The sequence below is a fragment of the Aythya fuligula genome, chromosome 28, assembly GCF_009819795.1.
Source record: "Aythya fuligula isolate bAytFul2 chromosome 28, bAytFul2.pri, whole genome shotgun sequence".
Lineage (NCBI taxonomy): Eukaryota > Metazoa > Chordata > Aves > Anseriformes > Anatidae > Aythya > Aythya fuligula.
The window spans coordinates 2,992,953-3,014,874 of record NC_045586.1 but is presented as its reverse complement, the minus strand read 5'-3'; the positions used below and the strand labels follow the sequence as shown (position 1 = coordinate 3,014,874).

Here is a 21,922-nt window from a genome sequence, read left to right as displayed (position 1 = left end):
GGCGGGGCCGGGGCCGGGGCCGGGCGCGAGCCGGCGGAGGAGGAGGAGGAGGAGGAGAGGGAGCGGCAAGATGGCGGCGGCGGGGCCCGAGCCGGGCGGCAGCGGCGGCGGCGGCCTGGGGGGTACGGGGGGACCGGGGAGGGCCGGGCGGGGGGGCGGGACCCCAGAGGGGCTGGGGGGTCGCGGCCGGGACCGGGCCGGGCCGGTGGGGGGGGTCCTGGGGTGGGGGCGGTCCTGGGGTGGGGGGGGGGGGAGCGCGGCCCCCGCCCCCGCCGCGCCTCAGCCCGGTCCCCGGGGCCTGGGGGGGGGCCGGGGGCGTCCTGGCGGCGGGGGCCGGGCCCTGCCCCCCTCCCGTGCTGCCCCCCCGGGCCCGCTCCTCGCGGCTGGGCCCCCCCGGGCAGGTCTCAGCTCGCGGTTGGCGGGGTCCCTGCGCTGGGAGCCGCGGGGTTTTTGTGTCCTGTCACGCAGGGAGCTGAGCGGAGCCCCGCGGAGGAGCTGCTCGGCTCCCCGGTCACAGCACGGGGGGGGGGGAGAAAAGAAAGGCGGGGGGGGGGCGTTCGGGGCGAGCCTGGGCTCGGTGGGGGCCTGGCCCTGCCCCTGCCCTCCTGTAGCAGCGTTTGGGGGCCGTTTGCTGGGCGCCCCGTAAGGGAACCGACCGTGATTGTCACAGCGGGGCTGCTGAAGCGCTGCTCGGCCGGCAGCGACGGGTGCAGCTGTCGGATTTTCTACCTTCCGAGCCGGGTCCGTGCACCACTCACACCAGGCAGTTTTGGAAACGTGTCTCTGGCATCCCTGCTTGGTCTTCGTTCAGCTCAGGAGCGGGCAGCGGAGCCGTAGGACCTGTTGGGCCCATAAAGCCGGTTCTGGGAGGAGGGGCAGACTGCTTGGAGCTCTGCTGGGGCAGCTCGGGGCCAGGCCCTGGGGTCCTCTCCTCGCCCCGCTGTGGGGCTGCCTTCCAGAACGGGAGATGCTCCCTCTGCCTGTCCCCTGACCTGGGGAGGAGGAGCCGGCTCCAGAGAGCTTGCAGGGCTCAGAGGGTTTCAAGAGCTTTACTTGGCAGAAAATATGCAAGTGCACGAGTAAATCTCTTCTCCCTTCCTGCTGGAATAATTGCCATTGTTTGCTTTCCAGGTAGCTAGGTGTTGGCTAACGCGTTTCCCACAGGATTCGAATCCCAGTTATGAAAGAGCCTCTGCGTGACGTGTGCGATACGTGCGGGACGTTGCCGTGCTCCATCCCTGGCGGTGCAGGCGCTGAGCCCTGGCGCCGTCCTGGGGAGACCGGGGCCCCTCTCTGGGCGCTCGCCCCCTTCCCCAAGCTGGGGCAGTTCCCTGGGAGCAGGGGCTCAGGGGAGCTGCGATGGGCACCCCGCAGAGCTCCTGGGGCTGGCGTCCTGCACCGAGCCTGGGCCTGGCTTGGCTGTCACCACGGTCCTGGCAGTGTGAGGCCCTCGCTGGTCTGGCCGGGTGTGAGTTCCGTGTGGTATCAGGGCCGTGAGCAAGCACCGGGCTGCAGAGGTGACCAGGGCTTCGCTCTGCTGTCTCGCTTTGGCCTCGGGGCCGTTGCGTGAAGCTCGATGAGAGCAGGGGGAGCAGCTCTGCGGGCAGAGGGGGATGGTGTTCGTGGGGATGTGAGGCTTTTCGCCATGGTAAACCTCAACCCATCCCGGGCCCCACCAGGGCTTGTTGTCCACCCTCAGTGGCACACGGCGTGGTTCGCCCTGGGGGCTGATTACTCAGCTACCGGCCTCTTCCAGCTGAAATAAAGGGGACGAGAAGGATTCGAGTCCCACCCTTCCTCCTCCCATCCGCCCCCTGCTCCTCTCCTGTGGCCCTGCCCTGCCGCATGCTCGGCTCCCCGGGGAAACACCCAGGAGGATTTCTCATTTTGCTGCTTTCACTTTGAAGCAGCATGTGCCAAAAATGCTAATGTGGGATTTCAGTTGTTTGCTTCTTTGTGCCTTCGGTGCAGCGACTGCTTTGTAATTACGGATCTGAGAGAGTTGAGAGTTCATTGTCACCCTGGCTTCAGGCCCCTCCCTGACATCCACAGACAAAAGAATCGCTCTCAAAATGGCTCAGTCACTTCTGTGGGCAGGAAAATCCTGCCGACACCTCTGCAGTGAGCTGAGAGCAGGCTCCCGAGCCCGCGCTGGAGGCGTAGCACACCCACAGAGCCTCAGCTCCCCCCCTCCGGTGCCTGCAAGGGGGACAAAGCCTCGGGCCCACCTCGCCGAGACCGAGCACGCGGGAGGAAAGATCGGTTGATTAAACAGAAACATCTGAATGGCTCATCATCCTCGGGCTTAAAATAGGACGTCAGATGACTTCAAGTCTCGCCTCTGTTGTAAAAGTCTCTTCTTGACAAACATTCATGGAATCTGAGGAGGCCTCGGTGCCTGTCGAAAGTCGGCAGCGTGAGCTGGGTCCTGCTGTCACCGGCCCTGCCGGGAGTGCGCCGGTGGCTGTGGGACCTGCTTGTGGTGCCCTGGCCCTGGGCAAAGCTGCCTCGTCTTCAGGATGGAGACAAAGGATCGCCGTGGAGAGAACAAAGATGAGCACTGGCTCGGCTGAGTAACGCCAAGTGTGTCTGTGTTCCGGCAGCTCATCCAGCAAAGCAGCGGCGAGGAAGGAAGCGGGAGCCGTGCGCTTCGGTGGGGGCACCAGGGAGCCGTGGTGCCACCTCCTGAGGTGTCCAAATTCCCCTTTGGGAAGTAAAAGCCGCCTCTCCGGGGCGTTGAAGAGCTGCTGGCGCGGGGGCCCTGCGATGGAGTGCGATGAGAGGCGCGAGCCGCTCACGGCCCTTCTCGCTCGCTGTGCGAGTGCAGTGATTAAACGTGCGACCTCGCCACGTCCCTGCAGGCTCTGCCTTGCTTAAAGCAGAGCGCTCCCGGGGCGGGGGATCCCTCGCGCCTGACCTACATTTTGTTCTCCTGGAGAACTATCGTTTGTCTTCCCCGAGGCCCGGGGCGCAGCGCAGGGGCTGTGCTGGTCCTGGTGCCTCTGAGCGAGGCCCTCGGCGCTGCCCCGGGACAGGGGCTGTTTCTGCAGCACCCCTCAGCACTGCTCGCAGGATGAGCTGCAGGAGGAACGCTTTAGCCTTTGCTGTGAAGGTTTGTATCCCCAGCGTCGGTCTGACAGCCCTGAAGCTGCCTGTGAAACCCGCCAGCACCACGGAAAACCCAGCGACTCCACGTTTCTTGTGTAGGTGCTGCTGGGGAGCAGGTGAAGTTGTAAATCGTGGCAGTGTTCTCGTGGAGACGTGTGGTAATGCCGAGCTGTAACCAGTGGGCTCGGGGCAGCTGCGGGATTGGTTTTCAGGTGGCAGAGGCTGTGCCTGCAGGTCCAGCTGCCCGGGAGCGGGGCTCTGGGTCCCTGCGGCTGCGGGCAGGAGTTTCCAGCAGGTATCCCAGGGAGCGTTCTTGTCTGAGGGCTCCTCGGGTCGCAGGTGCTAAACGCCTTCAGCAAACGCTGCAGCCCGCCCCGGAATGCGGCTGGGAAAGCTGAGATCCTGTCGCTCCTCCTCCCCTGGGATATTTTTGCTCTGAAGCATCAGGAAAAGCAATAAAACGAGCACTCGGCGGTCCGGCAGCTCGCTGGGCTTCGTTAGCGGTGCTGAGACGTCAGCGTGGCCTCCAGCCCCTGTCTGGGGGGAGCAGAAGGGCGCAGCTTGGGCCAGAGGGCTGCGGGTTGGGGGGCCAGGGGCGGTGGGGAAGGAACGCAGGAGGCTCTGGGGCAGCTGGTGGCTGCTCCTTGCTCCCGGCCCTTTTCTGCTGGCACCGTCGCAGCCCCAGGTCGTGGAACAGCACGGTGGCCGCTTTCCCGTCGCTGCCTGGGAAGCGGTGTGGGTGCGGGCTGCTCCGGGCTGTCCCCGTGGGGCACGGCAGGGCACGGAGCTCCTCGCCAAGGCCCGAGGCCGTCTGCCAGCCCTGCTCCGGTGGAGAGGAACCGGCTGGCGGTCAGGACGGAGCCGTGCCTCCGTGTGCCTGCAGAAGGGGGTCTGCTTGGCACTGCTCCTGTTCCCACCCGGCTTTGGTCAAGCTGCGCTGGTGAGAAGCGAAGGGGAATGGGTTTCTTCCCAGCCCCGGTGGCTCCCCCACACTCCCTGCCACGAAGCGTGCCGCTGCCTGGGGCTGTGGGGACAGCCACCTGCCCCTGATGGCGAAACACCAGGAGGATGTCAGCAGCCCCCAGGTGATGGGGAAAGGCTCCAGCCCCATCCCGGGGAGCTGTGCCCACCTCTGCCAGCCTGGGGCAGCACGCAGGACAGAGCAGGCTGCTGCTTCATCCATTTCTGGCTTTGTCTCGGTCCCTACAAAGCGCTGGGCACCTCGCACCGTGCAGCTGCGGAGCCGGGCTGTGCGCATGGCTTGGATTCTGCCTGGCCTCCTGGAGTAAAAAGCTGCCTCGTTGCTGCAGGCTGGGCATGCCGACCTCCCCAGACAGCCTCTGGCAGCCTGCTGCTGAAGGGAGCTCGAGGACACATTTGCTGTTCCTGCAAAACAGCGAGAAGAGCCCAGATAAAATTACCGGAGTCTGCATCTTCCCTATCTGCCTGGGCTTCTTCCCAGCAAGTCCCCTGCTCGCTGCGGCGTCCACGTCAGCAGAATCCAGCAACTCGAGGAGCGTCCTGCACCGCAGCCAGCAGGCTCGTGGAGCGAGCGGAGGAGAGGAGGGAGACGCGCTGAGCCGGGGCAGTACCGGCGGCGCGGGCATCGGCCGGGGCTGCCGTCTGCCAGCAAACGGTGGCAGCAGAGACCCCCGAGAGCCTGCAGCCAGCACGTGGGAGCTCTTTGTCTAGAGGCTGAGGTCACGAGCTCTCCTGATGCGTTTGGTTTAATGTTCTTAACACCATCTATTGGAACAAAGCTATCGACGCAGAGCCTCAGAGCATTGCTCACCGCCGACCTGGCCGAGCTCAAGTGCCTGCAAGTGTTTGTTGTCCCTGGGGGCTGTGCAGGCGGTCCCAGGGGGTCCTGCGGGCTCGGGCCCGACTGCTGCAGCTTCTCAGAGCAGCCCTGATGGGTGTGGGTTGGGGTATTTGGGCTCCTCTGGAGCCACAGGAGGGTTTTTGTCTCGCGTGGCTTCTGCACAAAGGGGTCTTGGTCAGGAGCGAGGCGTTTTCCTTGTGGAGTTTGGACCTTAGCTAGGGAAAATATTATTTCTTTTTGTGCTTTCTTGGGAAAAACACCTGCAGTTTCTTCGAGTAGCTGAAGTATCGGTTCCCTGTGTAACCTCTTTGTTTTTCCTTGTATAGATCTCAGCTTTTTGTGCTGCTCGGTGAAGTCATTTCGAAGAGGTAGACGGATTGCATAAAGCATGGTTTCCTCCTCTCCAGTAACCAGCAGCAAAATGCCACCTTACATAACTGTCTTGGCTTGCGAGGACTGACAGAACTCGGTGTTTTTCTCTAAACAAGCTCAGAGGAAGGCTGCTCCCCCCTCACCCAATGCTGTTTTACTGACACGTGCTGTGGAAGTGCTCTCCTGACACCCTGGCGGCTCGGTGCCTTTGTGCGTGCCAGCAGCGCTGCTGCCGCCGGGTTTTCTGCTCTCAGCTCTGCCTGGCCTGTGCTTTGCAGAGAAGCAACCTCCCTGCCACGTCCGTCTGCGGTCCTGTGGGGCTGATCCCGACAGGCTTTTTGGGGGTGCCAGGTGGAAAGGTGCCTCGGAGCACCCAGAGCAGGTGGCGAGCCGTGGCGTGGGGCTGCTCTTCTGCTGCTCCCTGACTCTGAGCACCCAGAGCGGTACCTTTCTGGGGAGAGCCCGGCTTTTTTTCTAACTGCAGCCTCTCCCATGCTGGCTGCTTGCTGGGGTGAGACAAAACCCTAAAGTTAGCAGGAGGACGGAGGAGGAAGGGGAGCGCATGCCAGTGTGACGTGTCCTGGCGCTCGGCTGGCCCCGCTCAGGCGCTGGAGAGCTGGGCTGATGATGTGTTTGGGTGTGCTAACATTTTCACTTTTTATTTTCGTCTAAAATGTGAAGCGCAGCTAAAATTTGTCTGAGCGGCTCTGTTTAAAAATAGAGCCGAGTGGGGATTTGTCCCGGCTGTGGCAAATTAGCATGCTCGTGTGCCAGACAAAGGAGTGAAGTGTGAACCTGACCCGTGTGCCTTGTTCCGTGCTCCCGCAGCAAAGCGTTTGTGCAAACCGACGGATGAGCTGCCATCATCACAGCTTCTGTTGAGCTTTTCTTCTAGTATCTGTTCCCTGGATGTATGAATTTCTGGCCCATTGCTGCTGATGAGGCTCCCGGACGGCTGAGGCTGGAGGAGGGCAGGCAGCCTCGGCCTCGGCTTCGTTCTGCTTCCCTAAAGGGCTCCCAGGGGTGCTCTGAGACTGCCCCGGGGATCGGCCCCACTGCCATGAGCGAGAGGAAAGGGAAACCTTTAGGGACGTAGGGAATTGGGGTTTGGACGGGACCAGCTAACCTTGCTCTGTTTGCTTTGTCTAGAATTAACCTCTCGGATCCCTTCACTGCTCGTGGTGCTGCTGGGGGGACCGTGGGACGTGGGCTCTGAACCGAGGCTTGGTTTGCGTCCTCGGAGCGCTTGCTTCGTGCGATGAAGGCAGCGTGGCAGAGATCTGCTCTGCTGCGGGTCCTGCGGCGAGGGAGCCGTAGTTAAATCCTGGTGGAATACAGCCTCGCACGGATGATTAAATATTAACACAGCTAATCTCCAAGGTGATGAGGCTGGTGGTGCTGCTTCGGGATTGCTTGAATCCTGGGGCTTTTAGAGGTTTCAATTTACATAATTACAGATACTTGTTTAAAAAAGGAAGGCTGTAATTGCTGCTGAACAAGTGCTGCGTCGCAGCGCCCGGGATGCTCGCCCTGTCCCTGCATCCTGACTGATCTTGGCAAGTTGCATGGTTGGACTTGGTGATCTTGGAGGTCTTTTCTGACCTAAATGATTCTGATTTTTAAGGCCAAAAGCCTTGAGGCAGCGCAGTCTCCTGTGCTGGAAGGGGATGGAGCTGAGCTCTGTTGGCTCCGGGCTAGGGCAGGGGCTGGGGCTGGGGGAGCACCCGGAGCATCGGAGCCGTCGGGACAAAGCGCCCGGCTTCAAAGGGAGCCCAGAGGTGGCAGGACGGCTGGGGCAGTCCTGCTGTGCTTTGCTTAATGACATGCATTTGTTGTGTTGTTGTTTTCTTGTTTAATATGTATGGAAATGAGAACTTTGATCGGTCGATAAGGGGATCAGAAGGCTGCTGGGTTTTGCTGCTAAGTGCCTCCGCTCCTTCTGCTGCAATGCAAATCCTGCTGGAGGAGCTGGCAGCGCCAGGCTGTCCGCAGCGCGGAGGGGCCGTGCGGGCGGTGGGTGGGCGCAGGAGCACCAAGAGGGCTGCGTGTGGCCGTGCCCAGCCTGGCAAAACAACCGCCGGGCCCTGGGCAGCGTGGGCCCCCAGGACGGGGGGTGCTGGGGTCCCCCGGGAGGGGGGGTGCTGGGGTCCAGCTGGCTGAGCAGACCCCAGCCCGTGGCTGTGCTGCCGTGTGGGCGCAGGCAGGGTCTGGAGGGGTGAGCAGTGAGCCAAATAGCATTTCCTTGTGGCTTGACAAAAACCCTCGCTGCTGTAAGGGGAGAAGCTGGGAAGAAATCAAACATGAGTCAGTGCTTTTCAGACGCCTGAAATCTCTGGAAGCGAGGCGCTGTGTCTTGCTTTTTTTTTTTTTGTGATGCGTGATAATGATTAACTCTTTCTGAGTTTGCCTTTGTTGTTTTGACAGGATCATCTACTTTCAAAAAATCGCTCACCCCTGAGGTAAGTTTCTGATGGACAGACTGGCCAAGAGAATCACTTCTGAGGGAAGGCTCAAAATGCCCAATTTCAGACTTAAATAAGATTGCAGAGAGCAGACAAGGGTAAGCCAGGCAGTGGTAAGTACAGTAAGTTGCAAATATTCCTTTGGGAAATGAGAGGATCTCTCCTTACGAAGAGAATCTGCCCTTAAAAACCCAGCTTGGGACCGAGCAATTCTTGTGCTACCAAAACACCAAGTAGGTATTCTGCCAAGAGCAAGACATTCGGGTTGTTTTGACTGAGAAACACCAGCTAACAACAGCATGTGTTTAAACAGAAGAGAATGAGTCAAGCAAGTTCTTGGGGCGTGAATCAGAGCAGAATTCGAAGCCTTCCTGAGCTGTTTCCTCAAAGAATTAGCCTTACTGGCAACAGCAGGGTGGCTGGCTGGGGTTGGGCCAAACTCCCTTAGAGCTGATGGGTTTGTGATGATGGCGATTACAAAACAAACCCAAAAATGTCTTCCATGGCTGAAAGCAGACCCCTCGGGCTAGGCCTCAGTCAGGCAGGAGTCAGTCGGCTCTCTGGAGGCCTTCCAGTGCCGCTGCTGCTCCCGGGGCAGGCCTGGCTGGGGCCTGGGCCTTCAGCAGGGAGCACACAGCTTCCAGCTCTGAGAACAGCAGAGCTAAGGACAGGCAGTTCTGGGCAGCCACGGGCCTCTGAGAGATCGTGAACACTTCGTTCTCACCATCTTTTACTCTGTTCCTAGATGCCAGGTTCCTCAGGCCAGCCAGGCTCACAGACAATAAAAAAAGGGCACAGAGGAGTGGATTCCACAGGCGAGACTACCTATAAAAAGGTAGGTGCTCTCTTGCACAGCTCACTTGAGTATTGTTGTTTTCAATAAAAACATGAAAAAAATGAAATGCTCGTTTCCCAGGTCTGGTCTAGTGCTGAGCTGCGAAATGCTTTCATGTGCAATGATTTCTTGCGCAGGGGGCTGAGCTTTGTTTAGCTTGAGGAAAAAAACACAAACGAGTTGGGTCACGAGCCCTGAATCTTGTTCTTGGTTTGGTTGCTGTATGTTTAAGCCAAGTGAAATGTCCGTGAGCTGCTGTACACAGATCCAACTTGCACCTGTTCTGCAGCATCAACATTTCCAACAGGCGTTACAGCAAAGTTCAGATCTCTGTGCTCTGGGAGCTGACAGGCCGTGTAACGTGGGGGTGTTGAGCAGATTTCAGCTGGGCTGTGCTGGGAAAACAGCCCCTAGCATGAGCTAGACTGAAGCACGTCTCAGTGGCCTGAGATGAGATCATGTACTGTGCAGACAGAAGAGGACTCTTGATGTAAGTAGCTGTTACAAGAGCACAGTCTGGCATTGTTCTCGGACAGCTCGTGCACAGGATGCAGGAGTGAGATTCATGTCTTTGCTGTGTATTTTTAAATGACAGTGAGCTGCTTAAGGTTAAAGAGCCACGACCTGGCAAGGTCAGAGGAAGGAGGTAGCAGCAGACAGAAGTGTGCATTGTGTGCTGGCCCTGCCTGCCTTGCCTCGTAGAAGACCTAAGTCTGCCCAAGCTGGGGAAGGGTAGACTTTGAACTGTGTAGCTCCACGACCTGGCAGGCTAAGGTGACAAGATGTGTCTTTATTCGTAGGGGAACGAGATAAACTTCCAGGGACAGACTTTCTTCTCTGACTGCAGGTTATAGAGATGAGCACTGTGGGAGGAGGAAATGGAATTCAGTCTTCTGAAGGCCAGCTGGGTATTGATAGTTCAAGTCCTTTTCAGCTCAGGTAGAGTGCAGGAGTCAAGCAGGATGTGATCAGGGATGTAGAGGCGCTCTGGCAGAGCGGGCTATTCACTGGTTTGGCAGCAGCTTCAACGTCCTGTCATCGTGGCATGCTGGGGCCTGATCAGTCCTGCACCCTCTCTCTGGAGCAGACTGCCATAGGACAATGCATCCAGGTCGTTGGGAAGGAAATGAAGGAAGCTGTAACCAGCAGGTGTAAAACTACCCTAACTGGAACTAATGGGTGTAAAATACCCCAGTTTAACAGTGCTGCTTTAAGCTTGGGGCTCCCTTTTCTTTTTAACTCCTTTCATTCCTGTTTCCAGTCTGCTGCTTTGTGTTGCCTGACTCATTTTCTCTGTCTCTCCCTCCAGACGACATCATCTGCCTTGAAAGGTGCCATTCAGCTGGGCATTACACACACAGTTGGAAGCTTGAGCACCAAACCTGAAAGAGATGTTCTCATGCAAGATTTCTACGTAGTAGAAAGTATTTTCTTCCCAAGGTCAGTGTTTGCTTTCTCTTCTGTGTCGTGCTTTGGTAGTGAGTAGCAGCACTAGTTCCTAGCCTTACTCGCATGTTAGAAAGCGGCACCAAACCTGGGCAGTTGATTTCAGGAGTGAGCACAGGTCTCCTGAGCAGAGCCGCACCATGTGCTGCTTATGGACCAGCTCTGACACCTGCCTGACCTCCTGTCTCTGAAAAGGCCCAACTCTTCCCCAGATGTGAGCATCTTTGCTCTTGTGAACAACTGCAGGCTTGCTGTTGTGTGTGCATCCTTGTGTCCCTCCTGGGTGGGTGCTTTTTAGCCCTTGAGTGTGTTAGAGGCAGCCAGCCAGTGGGTGGTTGCTTTTTGGGTAGTCTCTTAAGAAACCTGACAAATGCAAATACCTCTATGCCCTTCTGTCCTTGATCAGTGAAGGGAGCAACCTGACCCCGGCTCATCACTACAATGACTTTCGGTTCAAAACCTACGCTCCAGTGGCCTTTCGTTATTTCCGGGAGCTGTTTGGGATCCGACCTGATGACTATCTGGTAAGGTGTTGGTTGTACCAGGTTCCCATTTGTTGCACGCTCTGTGATGGATGTTTGCCCTCGTTCCCCTCCTCAGAGCTGTAGAGTGCTCTGCAGGCACAGCGCTGGATGCTGTCTGTGACCCTGGGGTTTGACTCTGTTGATCTTTAAAAGGAAGAGCCTGTGCACTGCAGTTTCCCGTTGATGTCTCCTTCACCTCTGCTTTCTCATCTTCTTCTCCTCAGTACTCGCTCTGTAGTGAGCCACTCATCGAACTTTCTAACTCCGGGGCCAGCGGATCCCTCTTCTATGTATCCAGTGACGATGAGTTTATCATCAAAACAGTTCAGCACAAAGAGGCTGAGTTCTTGCAGAAGCTGCTGCCTGGCTACTATATGGTAAGGCACTGGGGTGAGGCTTTCATTGGAAGCTAGGGAAGTGTCCCCCTTGTGTACAAATGTGACAGAAAATGCTACGTGCTGCCTGGTAGATGCGAGTGGAGGTTTGGTCTGTGCCTCAGCGGATTGACAGCTTTTGTCTCAACTGTCCAGAGGCAAAGACAGTCACTGAAGGACACAAACCTTGGGTGCCTAGGTACCGCAAGACTGAGATAGGAGTCTTGCGTTGCACATAGTGACTTGGGTGGTTGTAGAAGATTGCAGGCTTTGTGACCAGCTGTGAGCTGCTGTGAGCTGTCCTTTCTGCAGTGTTACGCCAATGGTGCCTTGTACTTACGTTTCCCTTCCCAGAATTATGCTTGGTTCTGTCTACAAAGCTGAAGTATTCTGCTGTAGAACTCTGATTTTAGGTTTCTGTATATGGAAGCAGCAGCATTGGGAGTAAAGGCATGTTAATTTTCTGAAAGCAGTTACAGGAAAAAAAGGCTTTTTTAGTTTGGAGAGAAATCGGATCCCACCCTGAAGCATGATGTGTGTGTGATCTGACTGCTTCATGTCTTTTTACAGCCTGACCTTTTCAAGGCACCTCTGTAAAGGGGAATTTAGCCATGAGACAGCCCTGCCTTACAGAAGTGCCTTAGGACTTTTGATGCTGTTGGAGCCATTAACTGAATTCTCTAAACTGCTTCTGAACCCACAAATACTTTTGCTCTGATTGTACCTCAAAAGCACGTTGTTTATCTTCAAAATTCTGTCTAATGTCTTCCACAGCCATGACAGTTTCGATCTGTTTGTCCTGATGTACTTAGCTTGACCTAAGTGCCAAATTTAAAATGGCTAAGCACAAGATCATCCTTTGCCCTGCGGCCTCCCCAGCTTAGCTTCTGTGTGAGTGAGCAGCAAATTCCTTTTGCGTTTACAAGCTTTATCTGACCCATTCAGCTTTGCAAAGAGGTTATTAGCAGTAGGCATCACCCATCTGTTCCCCATGCTCACCTGATCATGTCTCTTAGCTTCTTTGGTGATGGCTTTGAATCATTGCCATTTCCATTTCAGCTTAGAAGCACAGGAAGGAGCAAATAAATCCTCTGCATAGCATGTGAATAACCAGGATGGCTTTGAAGGTATTTGTGTTTTTGGCACTTTAGAACTTGAACCAGAACCCAAGGACGCTGCTGCCAAAGTTTTATGGCTTATACTGTGTCCAAGCTGGGGGCAAAAACATTCGGATTGTTGTGATGAACAACCTTCTGCCACGCTCTGTGAAAATGCACCTGAAATACGACCTGAAGGGCTCCACCTACAAACGCCGAGCATCCCAGAAGGAACGGGAGAAGGTCTTCCCAACATACAAGGACTTGGATTTTATGCAGGACATCCCTGATGGCCTCTTCTTAGACTCAGACATGTATAATGCTCTGTGCAAAACGTTACAGAGAGACTGTTTGGTAAGTGGAGGGGTGAAGAGTAGTATGGAGAGATCTTTCCTTTTTCTGAGCCTTTTCCATGAAAAATGGGGTGGCAGCTGTCATTCTCATAGTCTCTACCAGGGGTGTTGACTAGAGAACCTGTTTTTTCATGGTGGTGTGGACAAGAAGACCTGGAGCCCAGTTGCACACAGCTCTGTATGTAGAGGCAGAGGACAGAAGCAGTGTCTCCTCTCCCTCTGCTCAGGTTGCACTGTGGAACAGGGCAGGATCTGGGGAGAGGGGCAGGAGACTTGACTGAGCCTGTGCTCAAGCTGTGAGCTGCCTCTGAGCAGCGATGCAAAAATCAGTGGTATCCCCAGGTTTTGGTCCCTTTCTGCAGAGGAGGAATACCAGTGGCTTTCCTGTAACTCCCTTTGGCATCTGTAGATGAGCTGAGTGTGCACAAGCAATGGATTAAAAGTCATCCCCTCTATACACTCGGGGCTCTAGGCAGAAATGCTGACTGCACTGTTGCAAATGTCTGCTCTGACAGTTTCCCTGGGCTTGCAGTACTGAATGAGCCTTCGTTGACTTTCTGCCCAGGTCCTGCAGAGTTTTAAAATCATGGATTATAGCTTGCTCGTGGCAATCCATAACATTGATCTGGCACAGAGAGAGCACGCGTTGGCAGATGGGACGTCTCAGGCCGATACGCGGCGACCCGCTGCCCAGAAGGCCCTCTACTCCACGGCCATGGAATCCATCCAAGGAGAGGCCCGGCGAGGTGGCACCATAGAGACTGATGACCAGTAAGTTCGTGTCGGTGTTGCTGTTCTCACTGAGGTACTGTCAAGAGTGAGGAGTAAAATCCAAGCTTGCCTAATGGAGACTTCATTTAGATGCAGACTGGGCTCTGTAGGATTGCTGGACAGAGAATTCTCAATATCAAATCTTCTTGTGCTTTTAGCTTTGGCTTTGACTTCCCTTCCTTAATGTGCAAAAGATCTTTTGGCCTTCCAGGTGGCTTTGAGAGTTCTCTGCTCACCAGTTTTTGGCAGCTTCAGATAGCTAATATCCATCTGTCTCCAAGAGGCATAGTGATTGCTTTGTTAGATCAGACTAAGAGCTCGTAAAGTCCAGTTGCCATCTTCAGTATGGATGGTGGTAGGTGCTCTTTCCAGTTGCTTGGTCTCTTCTCCTAAAGGAGCTGGGATTAATCCTCATCTTCAGTAAGACTGGCATACAGACAGGAAAGGGGGGCAGTTCTCGGGAGGCTGAGTGAACTTACTGAAATGTTCTGCTCTGATTCGTTTTCCCCAATTTGTTAGCTGAACAGGAGGAGCCTCCTGCGTGTTGATGCTTGTTAAATAGTTCACATAATACTCAGCCCACGCCAGGCAGCCTGAGAGAGGCAGCAGGGTGTGAGAACACCCTGTTTCATGTTTGTGCTCTGTCTTCTTCTAGGATGGGAGGCATTCCAGCCCGTAATGCGAAGGGGGAGAGACTGCTCCTTTACATTGGCATCATCGATGTGCTGCAGTCCTACAGGTAAGAGACATTGAGTAATGGCTGCGTATCACCCAAGAGTGAAAATCACTTCACAGCATTGTCTGTCCCTGCTTGTTTGTCAGGACTGGCTTTCAAGAAAAAAACGTGTTTTATTAACCACCTTCATTTCTTTTTATTTTCTTGAAGTTGGGCTTTTGGGGATCGCTTTCCAGGCCTTGTTTACCATGCTTATTTCATGTTCCCAGAATGGATTTACTCTCATGAAGTGTTTTTTTTTGTATGCTGTGGTTGTTGTGCACAGGCACTGTGCAGGAAGTGGCGAGGGAAAAACTAGTGGTGGCTTAAAATGGCCATAACCACTTCTCCCTATGTAAGTAAAAATAGGTATAAGGCTTACCTTCTATTTATATTCAAATACAATATACAGGAAGTTACATACATACAGAGTCTGTTAAAAGTCAGCGAGTTAACTATCCGTGTTAATTACGCCTCTGAAACTCTCCGCTTGCCCCCCAACTCTGCCCCGAAACACTGAAGCTGCGGTTTCACGAGGTGCGAGGTGCTGTTCCAACAAGCTCTGAGGGCACAGGTCTTGCTCTACTACGGCTGTGCTGATGGCCCAGCGCTAGTTCTCTTGCCTAGTGCTGACTCCAGTGCTTTCTGAACCCTCCCTCAGGGTCACTCCGTTCACTCACCCTGCAAAGAGAGTTTTCTGCTGAATTAGGGAGCTGAGTCACCTCTCGGACAGATGCAGTGAGCAAAGTTGTTGTGAAGGAAGCCTGGGACCGTGCAGCAGGGACAGGAAAGCAGTGCAGGACAGTGAGCTGTTCGGGCAGCCCCGGCAGCTGCAGAGTGGGACAATGAAGAGAATCTAAAGCCAGAGTAGTCAGTTGTTTGGGGTGTTTGCCACTGCTGTCCAAAGGCAGGCTCAGTAATGAGTGTGCGTTACATCATACGTGGATTGGTTTGAAAATTGTTCTGAATTCTTTCCTTTTCAGATTTGTCAAGAAGCTAGAGCATTCTTGGAAGGCCCTTGTACACGATGGGGTAAGGAGTAAAAACTTCCACTGTTTCAATGGTTTTTCAATAATACCAGCTCACTGCGCACAGGATCCTGGTTTCCTAAGGAGCATGTGTATTTGCCTTTTAAAATAAAAGTAGTATTTTCTAGGTAGCGTCAGATTTGTTAATGCTTTTCATCCACTTATTTCTTAACAAATATCGATTGCTTTGTATGTAAGGCAGAACTCTAATCTGTTTCTCACAGCTCTCTTGGCACTGTGAGAACCCCTGACTGTTCCTAGTCCAATGTAGCATGTGTCAAGGTTAGCAGTGGGAAAGAAGCTCATGTTAACTGTAATCCCTTACTAATTAAGATTCACGTGTTAATGTTTATCCCTTTTAGGACACTGTGTCTGTGCACAGACCCAGCTTCTATGCTGAAAGATTCCAACGGTTCATGTGCAACACAGCATTCAAGAAAATACCACGTAAGTACCTCTGTGCAGGCGTACCCCTGGCAATTGCCATTGTTTCTGGCTTCTTGTGCAGCAGCTGTGGTTTGGGAAGGTGAATGACAGCATGTAAGACCTCTAGGAAGTCTGCTGTGCTATGTCACCTCTTTCTTCCACCTAGATTGTTCTTGCCTCACAAATGTGACATTATAGGAGCTGTTTCTTCCATCAAAATATTCCTTCAGAGTACAGCCCTTGTTCCAGTCTCTGTCACTGGAAAGTTGCTGTGTCAGGTCTTTTACTCCTTCCTGAGTATGGGGTGTTACTAAAGTGCTGCCTTGTTCTTTGTCTTTAAGTAAAGCCATCCCCTTCTAAGAAGAGCCGTTCTGGCACCGCAGTTCCTCGTCGAAGCTGTCAGGGAGGAGTGCCTTTCCAGTCACATATGTCATGTGAGACAAAAGCACAAGTAACGACAGAGGTGGATGTAGAGCAAGGTTGGTACCTGGGTGCAAAAAAAAAAAAATCCTAGCAAAGTTCTTTTTCAGCTTGTATTTGTCTAATCAAAGCTTTCTGCCTCCTGAGCTGTGCAAGAGGCCTCCGTGTGGTTCTGCAGTCCTGCTAGGGGCAGGGTCTGTTTTCTGGGTTCATAGGTGCCAGAAACTGGGCTGAGGCTGTACAGCAGTCTCAGGTGACTGGTCTCTTCCCAACAGCACATGCCATGGGATTTAGGTCAGTTGGGCTAGGCAGGCCTGTGGAGCGTCAGACTCCAAACAGAGAACTGAAGGCAGGGCTGTTTTTTCAGTGCTCAAATGTCTTAGATGTCTCGGATGGGATCCAGCTCAGATCCTGACCCGTGGCTAGTGTGTTCTGGTGATGGAACAGTCTGTGCTTCAACTCAGGTTCCCACCTTGGTCGTCCAGATCTCCTGCCCAGGACTCTGCCAGTAGATGAAGCTAACAGCGATTCCGTCGCGACGACCCTGTCCACTTCTTCCTTGGGCAGTGGAGGCCTCAACTCGCCTGCAAACAGGTAAGGCTCTCGCCGTTCTGGTGCATGGCAGGCCAGCAGCTCCTGTGAGTCAGGTTCATGAGCCACAGGGGGCTCTGTGCTGCTTTGTGGTGCTTAGTTTTTTGGCATGTTTGCGGAAATACCCGTTTGAGTGGTCCTTCTGTGGTGATGAGCAAGTTCAGTTCTGTCAGTTCAAGCATGTTCGGGGGGGCATTTTGTCACCGTTCCTGCGTGCAGTCTTTTGCAGACAATGTGATCTTGCATCTTCTGCTTGGGCTGTGTGGGGGTACCAGTGGCTTTTAGTCCCTTGTGCGTTCTGTATTTAATGGCTTTGTTCTGGAGCTGAGATAACTGTGCTGGTTAAAGTGAGTTGGTGGAAGTGGCACTGCCAGGATGTACTTGAAGAACTTGAACGTGGCGATGGATGGTACTGAAAGTGACCCACCTGCCTTGCTGCACTTCTCAGAGCGTTGGGCTCTCTCACCACTTAGTGATTTAGAGAGCGTGGAGCTCCTGCAGCTCCTCAGGGAAGGAGGCTGCAGGGCTGTGTGCAGGCACAGCGCAAAATACCTCAGGAACTGAAGTGCATGGAGAGCTGTGAGGGAGAGGATGGCTGCCTGTGAATGTTTTGTGTGTTGCTGAAGTGGTTGAAGAGTACGAGGAGGAGCTGTGGTCAGAGAACGATCCCTTGCACAGAAGTTTTTCTGAGGTGTTAACTTCTCTTCCTTGGAAGCGATCATAAACCATCTATCTTCATCACTCCTGACACGTTGTCCTGCATCATGGCACTGATCAAAGTGCTGCTCTGTCCAGAGCTGCAGGAGAACGAGATAAAATTGTAATTAACACCTTTTATTCTCTCTGTAAAACCTGGAAACTTCTCATTAGGGATCCGAAACCAGAGCTGCTCCTTTCCAGTACATCAGCATGCCTGAGGCATTCTTTTCACTTAACTGCAGGTCTCTCTCCTTCAATCTCTACGTAGGTCAGTGGGCGTACAAGTGCATAAAGCTGACAGCTCAGCAAAGGATTTGACTAGAGCAGCTACCGGCATCTTCTTGCCTAGGTGAGGGGAGGACCCAGACTGCCTGAAACCTTCTGTCTGGAGGGTGTGTTCAGGGAGAGGTACCTGGAGATTTGGCCTGGTGCTTTTTGCTGGCCAGTGGTTACAGTTTCTGTATGATTTGCTCCCAAAACATGGTACTGTAGCAGGGTGGGTCCCTGTGCGAAGACTTGTCCGTCCTCGGTGTGTCTGTGAGGCTCGGTGGTAAAACCTCTCCAGATGGAGTCCTTGCAGCTCGTGGCTCTGACGCTGTTTGTGGTCTGGTGTACGGGATCAGACCTGCGGCTCCTCCGAGCTCAGCCCTGGGTGGTTCCCCGGGTGCCAAGCCCCATCTGTGTTTGTCCCAGTGCCTCTGGGGCTGAGCACACCGCTTCCCATACCCTGCAGGCACACGAGCACGTGCTCGCTTACTCTCTGCCAGCAAAAAAAGTGTCAGCAGGCAGAGGTACTGAAATCGAGGACAGGGAACAGGTTAATGTTTTCTCCCATGTGGGATCTTTAGGGCCTTAGGCTCTGTGAGCTCCCCACATTGAGCGTGTTGTCAGAGGCTTAAATCCACTTGTGTGGTTGTGGGAGAGCTGTAAAGCTCTGCAAACCCTGAAAATGGAAGCAATTTGCAAATTACTGATTTTTTTTTTAATGACGTAACTCGTTGAAAGGGTTTAAAAAGGAATTTTCCCTCTCTACAGAATCAGCTGGTCTAGTGGGGTGTTTACCACTCTTTGGGGGGGGGGGTGACCTCTTAAATCCCTGCCCTGTGCGAAGGGGAGGGAGCCCACCTGAAGGAGCAGGTGGGGGGGCAGGCAGGATCCTGCCTTTAAGGAGGAGCTCAGCCTTCCTGGGGGTGCTCGCACAGCCTCGTGGCTGCCTCCCTGTTGTGGCCACGTGCACCCTCTGCGTGCAGCCTGTGTGCTGGAGCCGTGCCCTTTGTGGTGGGTGAGCAGAGCGCGCAGGCGCGGGGGCCCACGGGGTGCTGGCGGAGCTGCCTCTCCCTGCCCGGCTGCCTGGGCTGGGCCCGGTGACTGCTCCAGCACCACCGCCCCCATCCTGGGGCTGAGCACCTGCTGGCTGCAAACCCTGAAGCTGCAGAGGAGGGCGTGATGCTGAACGAGGGAGGAAGACTTCCTTCGGTATGCAAGGGGCCGCCAGCAGCCTGCTCTGGTTCTGGGAAGGGAAGGTGGGCTGGGACGGCCCCGCTGCAGCCCGGCTCTGGCATTTAGCCTCTGGCAGAAGCGTTGCGGTGGGTGAGGAGCTGAAGCACCACGTGCTGCTGTGAGCAGCAGCTGCTGACCCGCGTCCCTGGCAAGGAGTTCCAGGGGTTGTCGGTCTGTGTTTTAGAGGGGCTCGTTATTCTCCTGAGCGCTGTGATCGATCCCGCTGCCTAGGGTTAATGAGCCCAGCCTCGAGGGCTGTATGCACGGCGACTGACACTGATCATCCTGCCTAGGTCAGAGACAGAGAGTCGCCAGGTAGAGCACTCCGGGGGAGCTGAAGCCAGAGCAGCTCAGAGTAAGCAGGCAAATAGGTGAGCGCGATCAGGCAGGGAGGTGGAGTTCTGCATTCCTGATGAGGACGGCTGGTGTCACGGCTGAGAGGCGTTCCCGATGCGCGGCTGTTTGCGTGGAGTGCTGCCGCCTGAGGACTGAGCAGCTCGGTGCTTCTGTGCTCTGGCAGCAGGCGGCGGCATCCCAGCGGGGAGGGCAGGCTTTGCCAAGCCCTGGGTGATGCTTGCAGGAGGTGCTCCTAAAGCCCCCGGTCGCCAGGAGAGCCGTGCCTGCTAAGTGAAATCCGCCTTCACAGACCGACTGCTGCCCGTGTGTTTCCCAGGGGTGAGGAGGAGCCGTGGTCACCGTGCCCCGAGTGGGGAAGGGCTCAAGACCCGGGCTGGGAGCTGGTGTTCCTTGGCCAGCTGGTGGTGGCCGTTTATCTCTGCAGGTTCATGAAAGAAATGGGGAGATAACAAGGGATATAACAAGGGATATTGGGCTCAAGTGAGTGTTCCAGGACACGCACGCACGCCCGGCCCCTTTTCTCTGTGCACGGTGTCCTGACAGGCGCTGTGTGCACACAGTGATGCATCCTGCAAGCACGACGTAGCTCACAGTCGTTGCACAAGAGGTTTGCCAGGGGCTTTTTCAAATAGAGGTGCCTCTGCCTGTAGAGGCTGAGGCTTGCTGTTCTGTGGTGCTTCGTGGATACTTTGACCCTGGACTGTTTCCACCCGCGAGCATTTTCCTGTTGATGAGGTGCCTGAGGACTTGTGTGAAGAATTGCTGACAAAAAGTGCTTGTTCCTGATGTATGAAGTCACCTGGACTGGGGGCTTGATTTTTCTAGGTGTTGTTTCAGGTGCCTGGCCCTGCAAGGATCGTGTTGCCTGTGACTGTACTAAACCTGCCTAACAAAGCCTTTGTGACGTGCTGGGATGTTCCAGTGTGCTGGGTGCAGCAGGGCAACCAAGAAATGTGACTTATTGACAGCTCATTCTTATAAACTGCTTTACAGGTCTCCCCCTTCTGTTTCCCCAGCGGCTCCCCAGGGCCTTCAATACCCGAGCACTCCTCAGAACTGAGGGAACAGTTTGAAGACCTGCAGGAGACGGAGATAAGCTTTGTGAGTACTGTGCTTCTGAGGAGGGTGCGAGCAGGGCTGTAGGTGGGTGGGCAGTGACAGGCTACGTGGCTCTGGTTCTGCTGCTCCCCAGAGGTGCTGGGAGCGCAGGCGTGGAGCTGGGTGGGTGAGAAGTGACTGGAGCAGGAAACACGTGTTCGTTTTCCTCCGGTATGTGACGGCTCGGTCTGCCTTGTGCTGGGCACTGTTCATCCTCTTAGTGATAATCTGCTACCCCTAAAGCTTTACATTAGATAAGGTGGGAGGCAAAGCAGAGACATTCCTCTTTTCCAAGGGCCAAGAGTGGGTTGGGCGGCAGAGATAAAAGTGGGTGAAGCTGACCCAGACTTTGCTGTCCTAGCGGGGGAGGACACACTCACAGCCCCTCCTGTGTTAGTGTAAGGCATTGGTTCGGGAAAGCCTGACCACGAGTGAGCTCAGCATCCCCATTTGCTTTGCCTCTCCCGGGGTGGAGAAAGTTCAGCAGACCAGTCAGGAAATCTCTGCTGCTCTTCCTCAGCATCTCCCCTCTTTTCTCTTTTCAGTGAGGCAACACCGAGGCCGTTGCGATGGAAGCAGATGGTTCTGTGCGCTGCGTGGTCTGGAGTCTGACAAACCTTCAGCCCCCGTTGCTGACTTTTTTTTTCTTTTTTTAGAAACTTTATCTGGACTGAAACCTAAAAGCTGGAAGGCTGGGTTACACATAGCGAGGTAGTGTTATATGAGGCTGGGCCAGCACAGCTGAGCCTCAGGACGCCTGAAGTCTCCTTACCGCAGAGCGCATCAGGCGCCGCTGTGTCCCCCCTGTCCTCCTTGCTTTTGAAGCCTGGCAGGAGCAAAGCAGGCTGCTGGGAGGAGGAGGAGCTGCTCCACATGGGCTGAAGGCCTCTGGAAAAGGGATCTGACTTTCAGGGAGTTATCTACTTGTGATGCCAACACCACAAACCTTGCAAGAACAGGCAACTCTTCCGAGTTCTGGGGGGAAACGGGCATTAGAAGCTCAGTGGGGCAGCTTGCGACAGAGCAGTGTGGTTTTGTTTTGTATTTTAAACGAGTTTTTAATTTAAAAGTTTCCTTGAATTCAGTCATATCACTTCTTTTTAGTCCTGCAGTATAGTCATTCTTTTTTAATAAATAAGCTTCTCGGTGTTCTACCAGAAAATGCCCCGGGTGAGAGGCAGCGAGGGGCGCTGACCGCAAGGAGCCCTCTCCCCGATACCTGCTCCCGGTGGCAGTCGTCTCCTGAGACAGCGAGGTGGAGAGCAGGGGTGCTCTGTTGTGCTCCCTAGCCTGGAGGATTTTGAAGATGAAAGCTTTTGAGATGTCAGGGAGGTTTTGGATTGCGTTGTCCCTTGTTCTTGAAATGAGTGTCTTTGTCCCTGCCATGTTTCCTTCCCCACAAAGTAACTGATGGAGGGAGATCTTTGTAACGGGCACACTTTTTAAAGCCTTCAGTATTTCTTAAGCAAATGGACCAAAACTAGCCTGCTCAGTTCCCTTCCCTGCCCTCCAGCCTGCTGTTACGTTCTGTTGTGGGCACCGCTCGCAAAACTTACGGTTTTTATAGCTCAGCTCCCTTTTGATATCTCCGCCTGCAGCCTGGCCAGCTATGCGGAACCGTGCGTGGCACCGATGCTCTCGATGGCTCAGGATTGAGATACCTGCCTAAATGGCTGCCTGCTGTGTGCGCTGAGACAGACGTCTGCCTCCACAAGAGTGCGGTGCATTTTGAGCCCCATTTAGAGGAAAAAAAAAAAGCTGGAGGCATGGTTCTGTTGTGGCCATTCCCCCTGTGCATGAGGCTGTGGCGACGCCTCCCTGATACGGGCTGCAGACACTTCCTAGAGATCTCAGAGATGTTGGACTGATCTTTATTTTCACTAAATGCTTTTTTAAGAAATGAAGTGACTCTTCCCCATGTTCC

General features: G+C 54.6%; 1 protein-coding gene across 6 annotated transcripts; it reads left to right on the top strand.

Moving 5' to 3' along the window:
- The first annotated feature begins 106 nt into the window (after positions 1 to 106).
- On the top strand, positions 107 to 21,089 carry PIP5K1A (phosphatidylinositol-4-phosphate 5-kinase type 1 alpha). 6 transcript variants are annotated; one of them, XM_032204413.1, is made up of 16 exons: positions 107 to 122; positions 7,727 to 7,761; positions 8,510 to 8,599; positions 9,909 to 10,039; positions 10,452 to 10,569; positions 10,794 to 10,946; positions 12,095 to 12,394; positions 12,959 to 13,164; positions 13,820 to 13,903; positions 14,863 to 14,911; positions 15,270 to 15,354; positions 15,675 to 15,812; positions 16,218 to 16,347; positions 17,312 to 17,392; positions 19,917 to 20,001; positions 20,544 to 21,089. In XM_032204413.1, exons 3-16 carry the CDS (start codon positions 8,510 to 8,512, stop codon positions 20,544 to 20,546), a joined length of 1,653 nt encoding a protein of 550 aa, XP_032060304.1. In that variant the 5' UTR covers positions 107 to 122; positions 7,727 to 7,761; the 3' UTR covers positions 20,547 to 21,089. The 6 variants fall into 6 exon arrangements, with proteins under 6 accessions (XP_032060304.1, XP_032060307.1, XP_032060308.1 ...); XM_032204416.1 differs by having other exon boundaries at positions 19,894 to 20,001; XM_032204415.1 differs by lacking the exon at positions 107 to 122 and adding an exon at positions 3,083 to 3,203.
- The last annotated feature ends 833 nt before the right edge of the window (positions 21,090 to 21,922 follow it).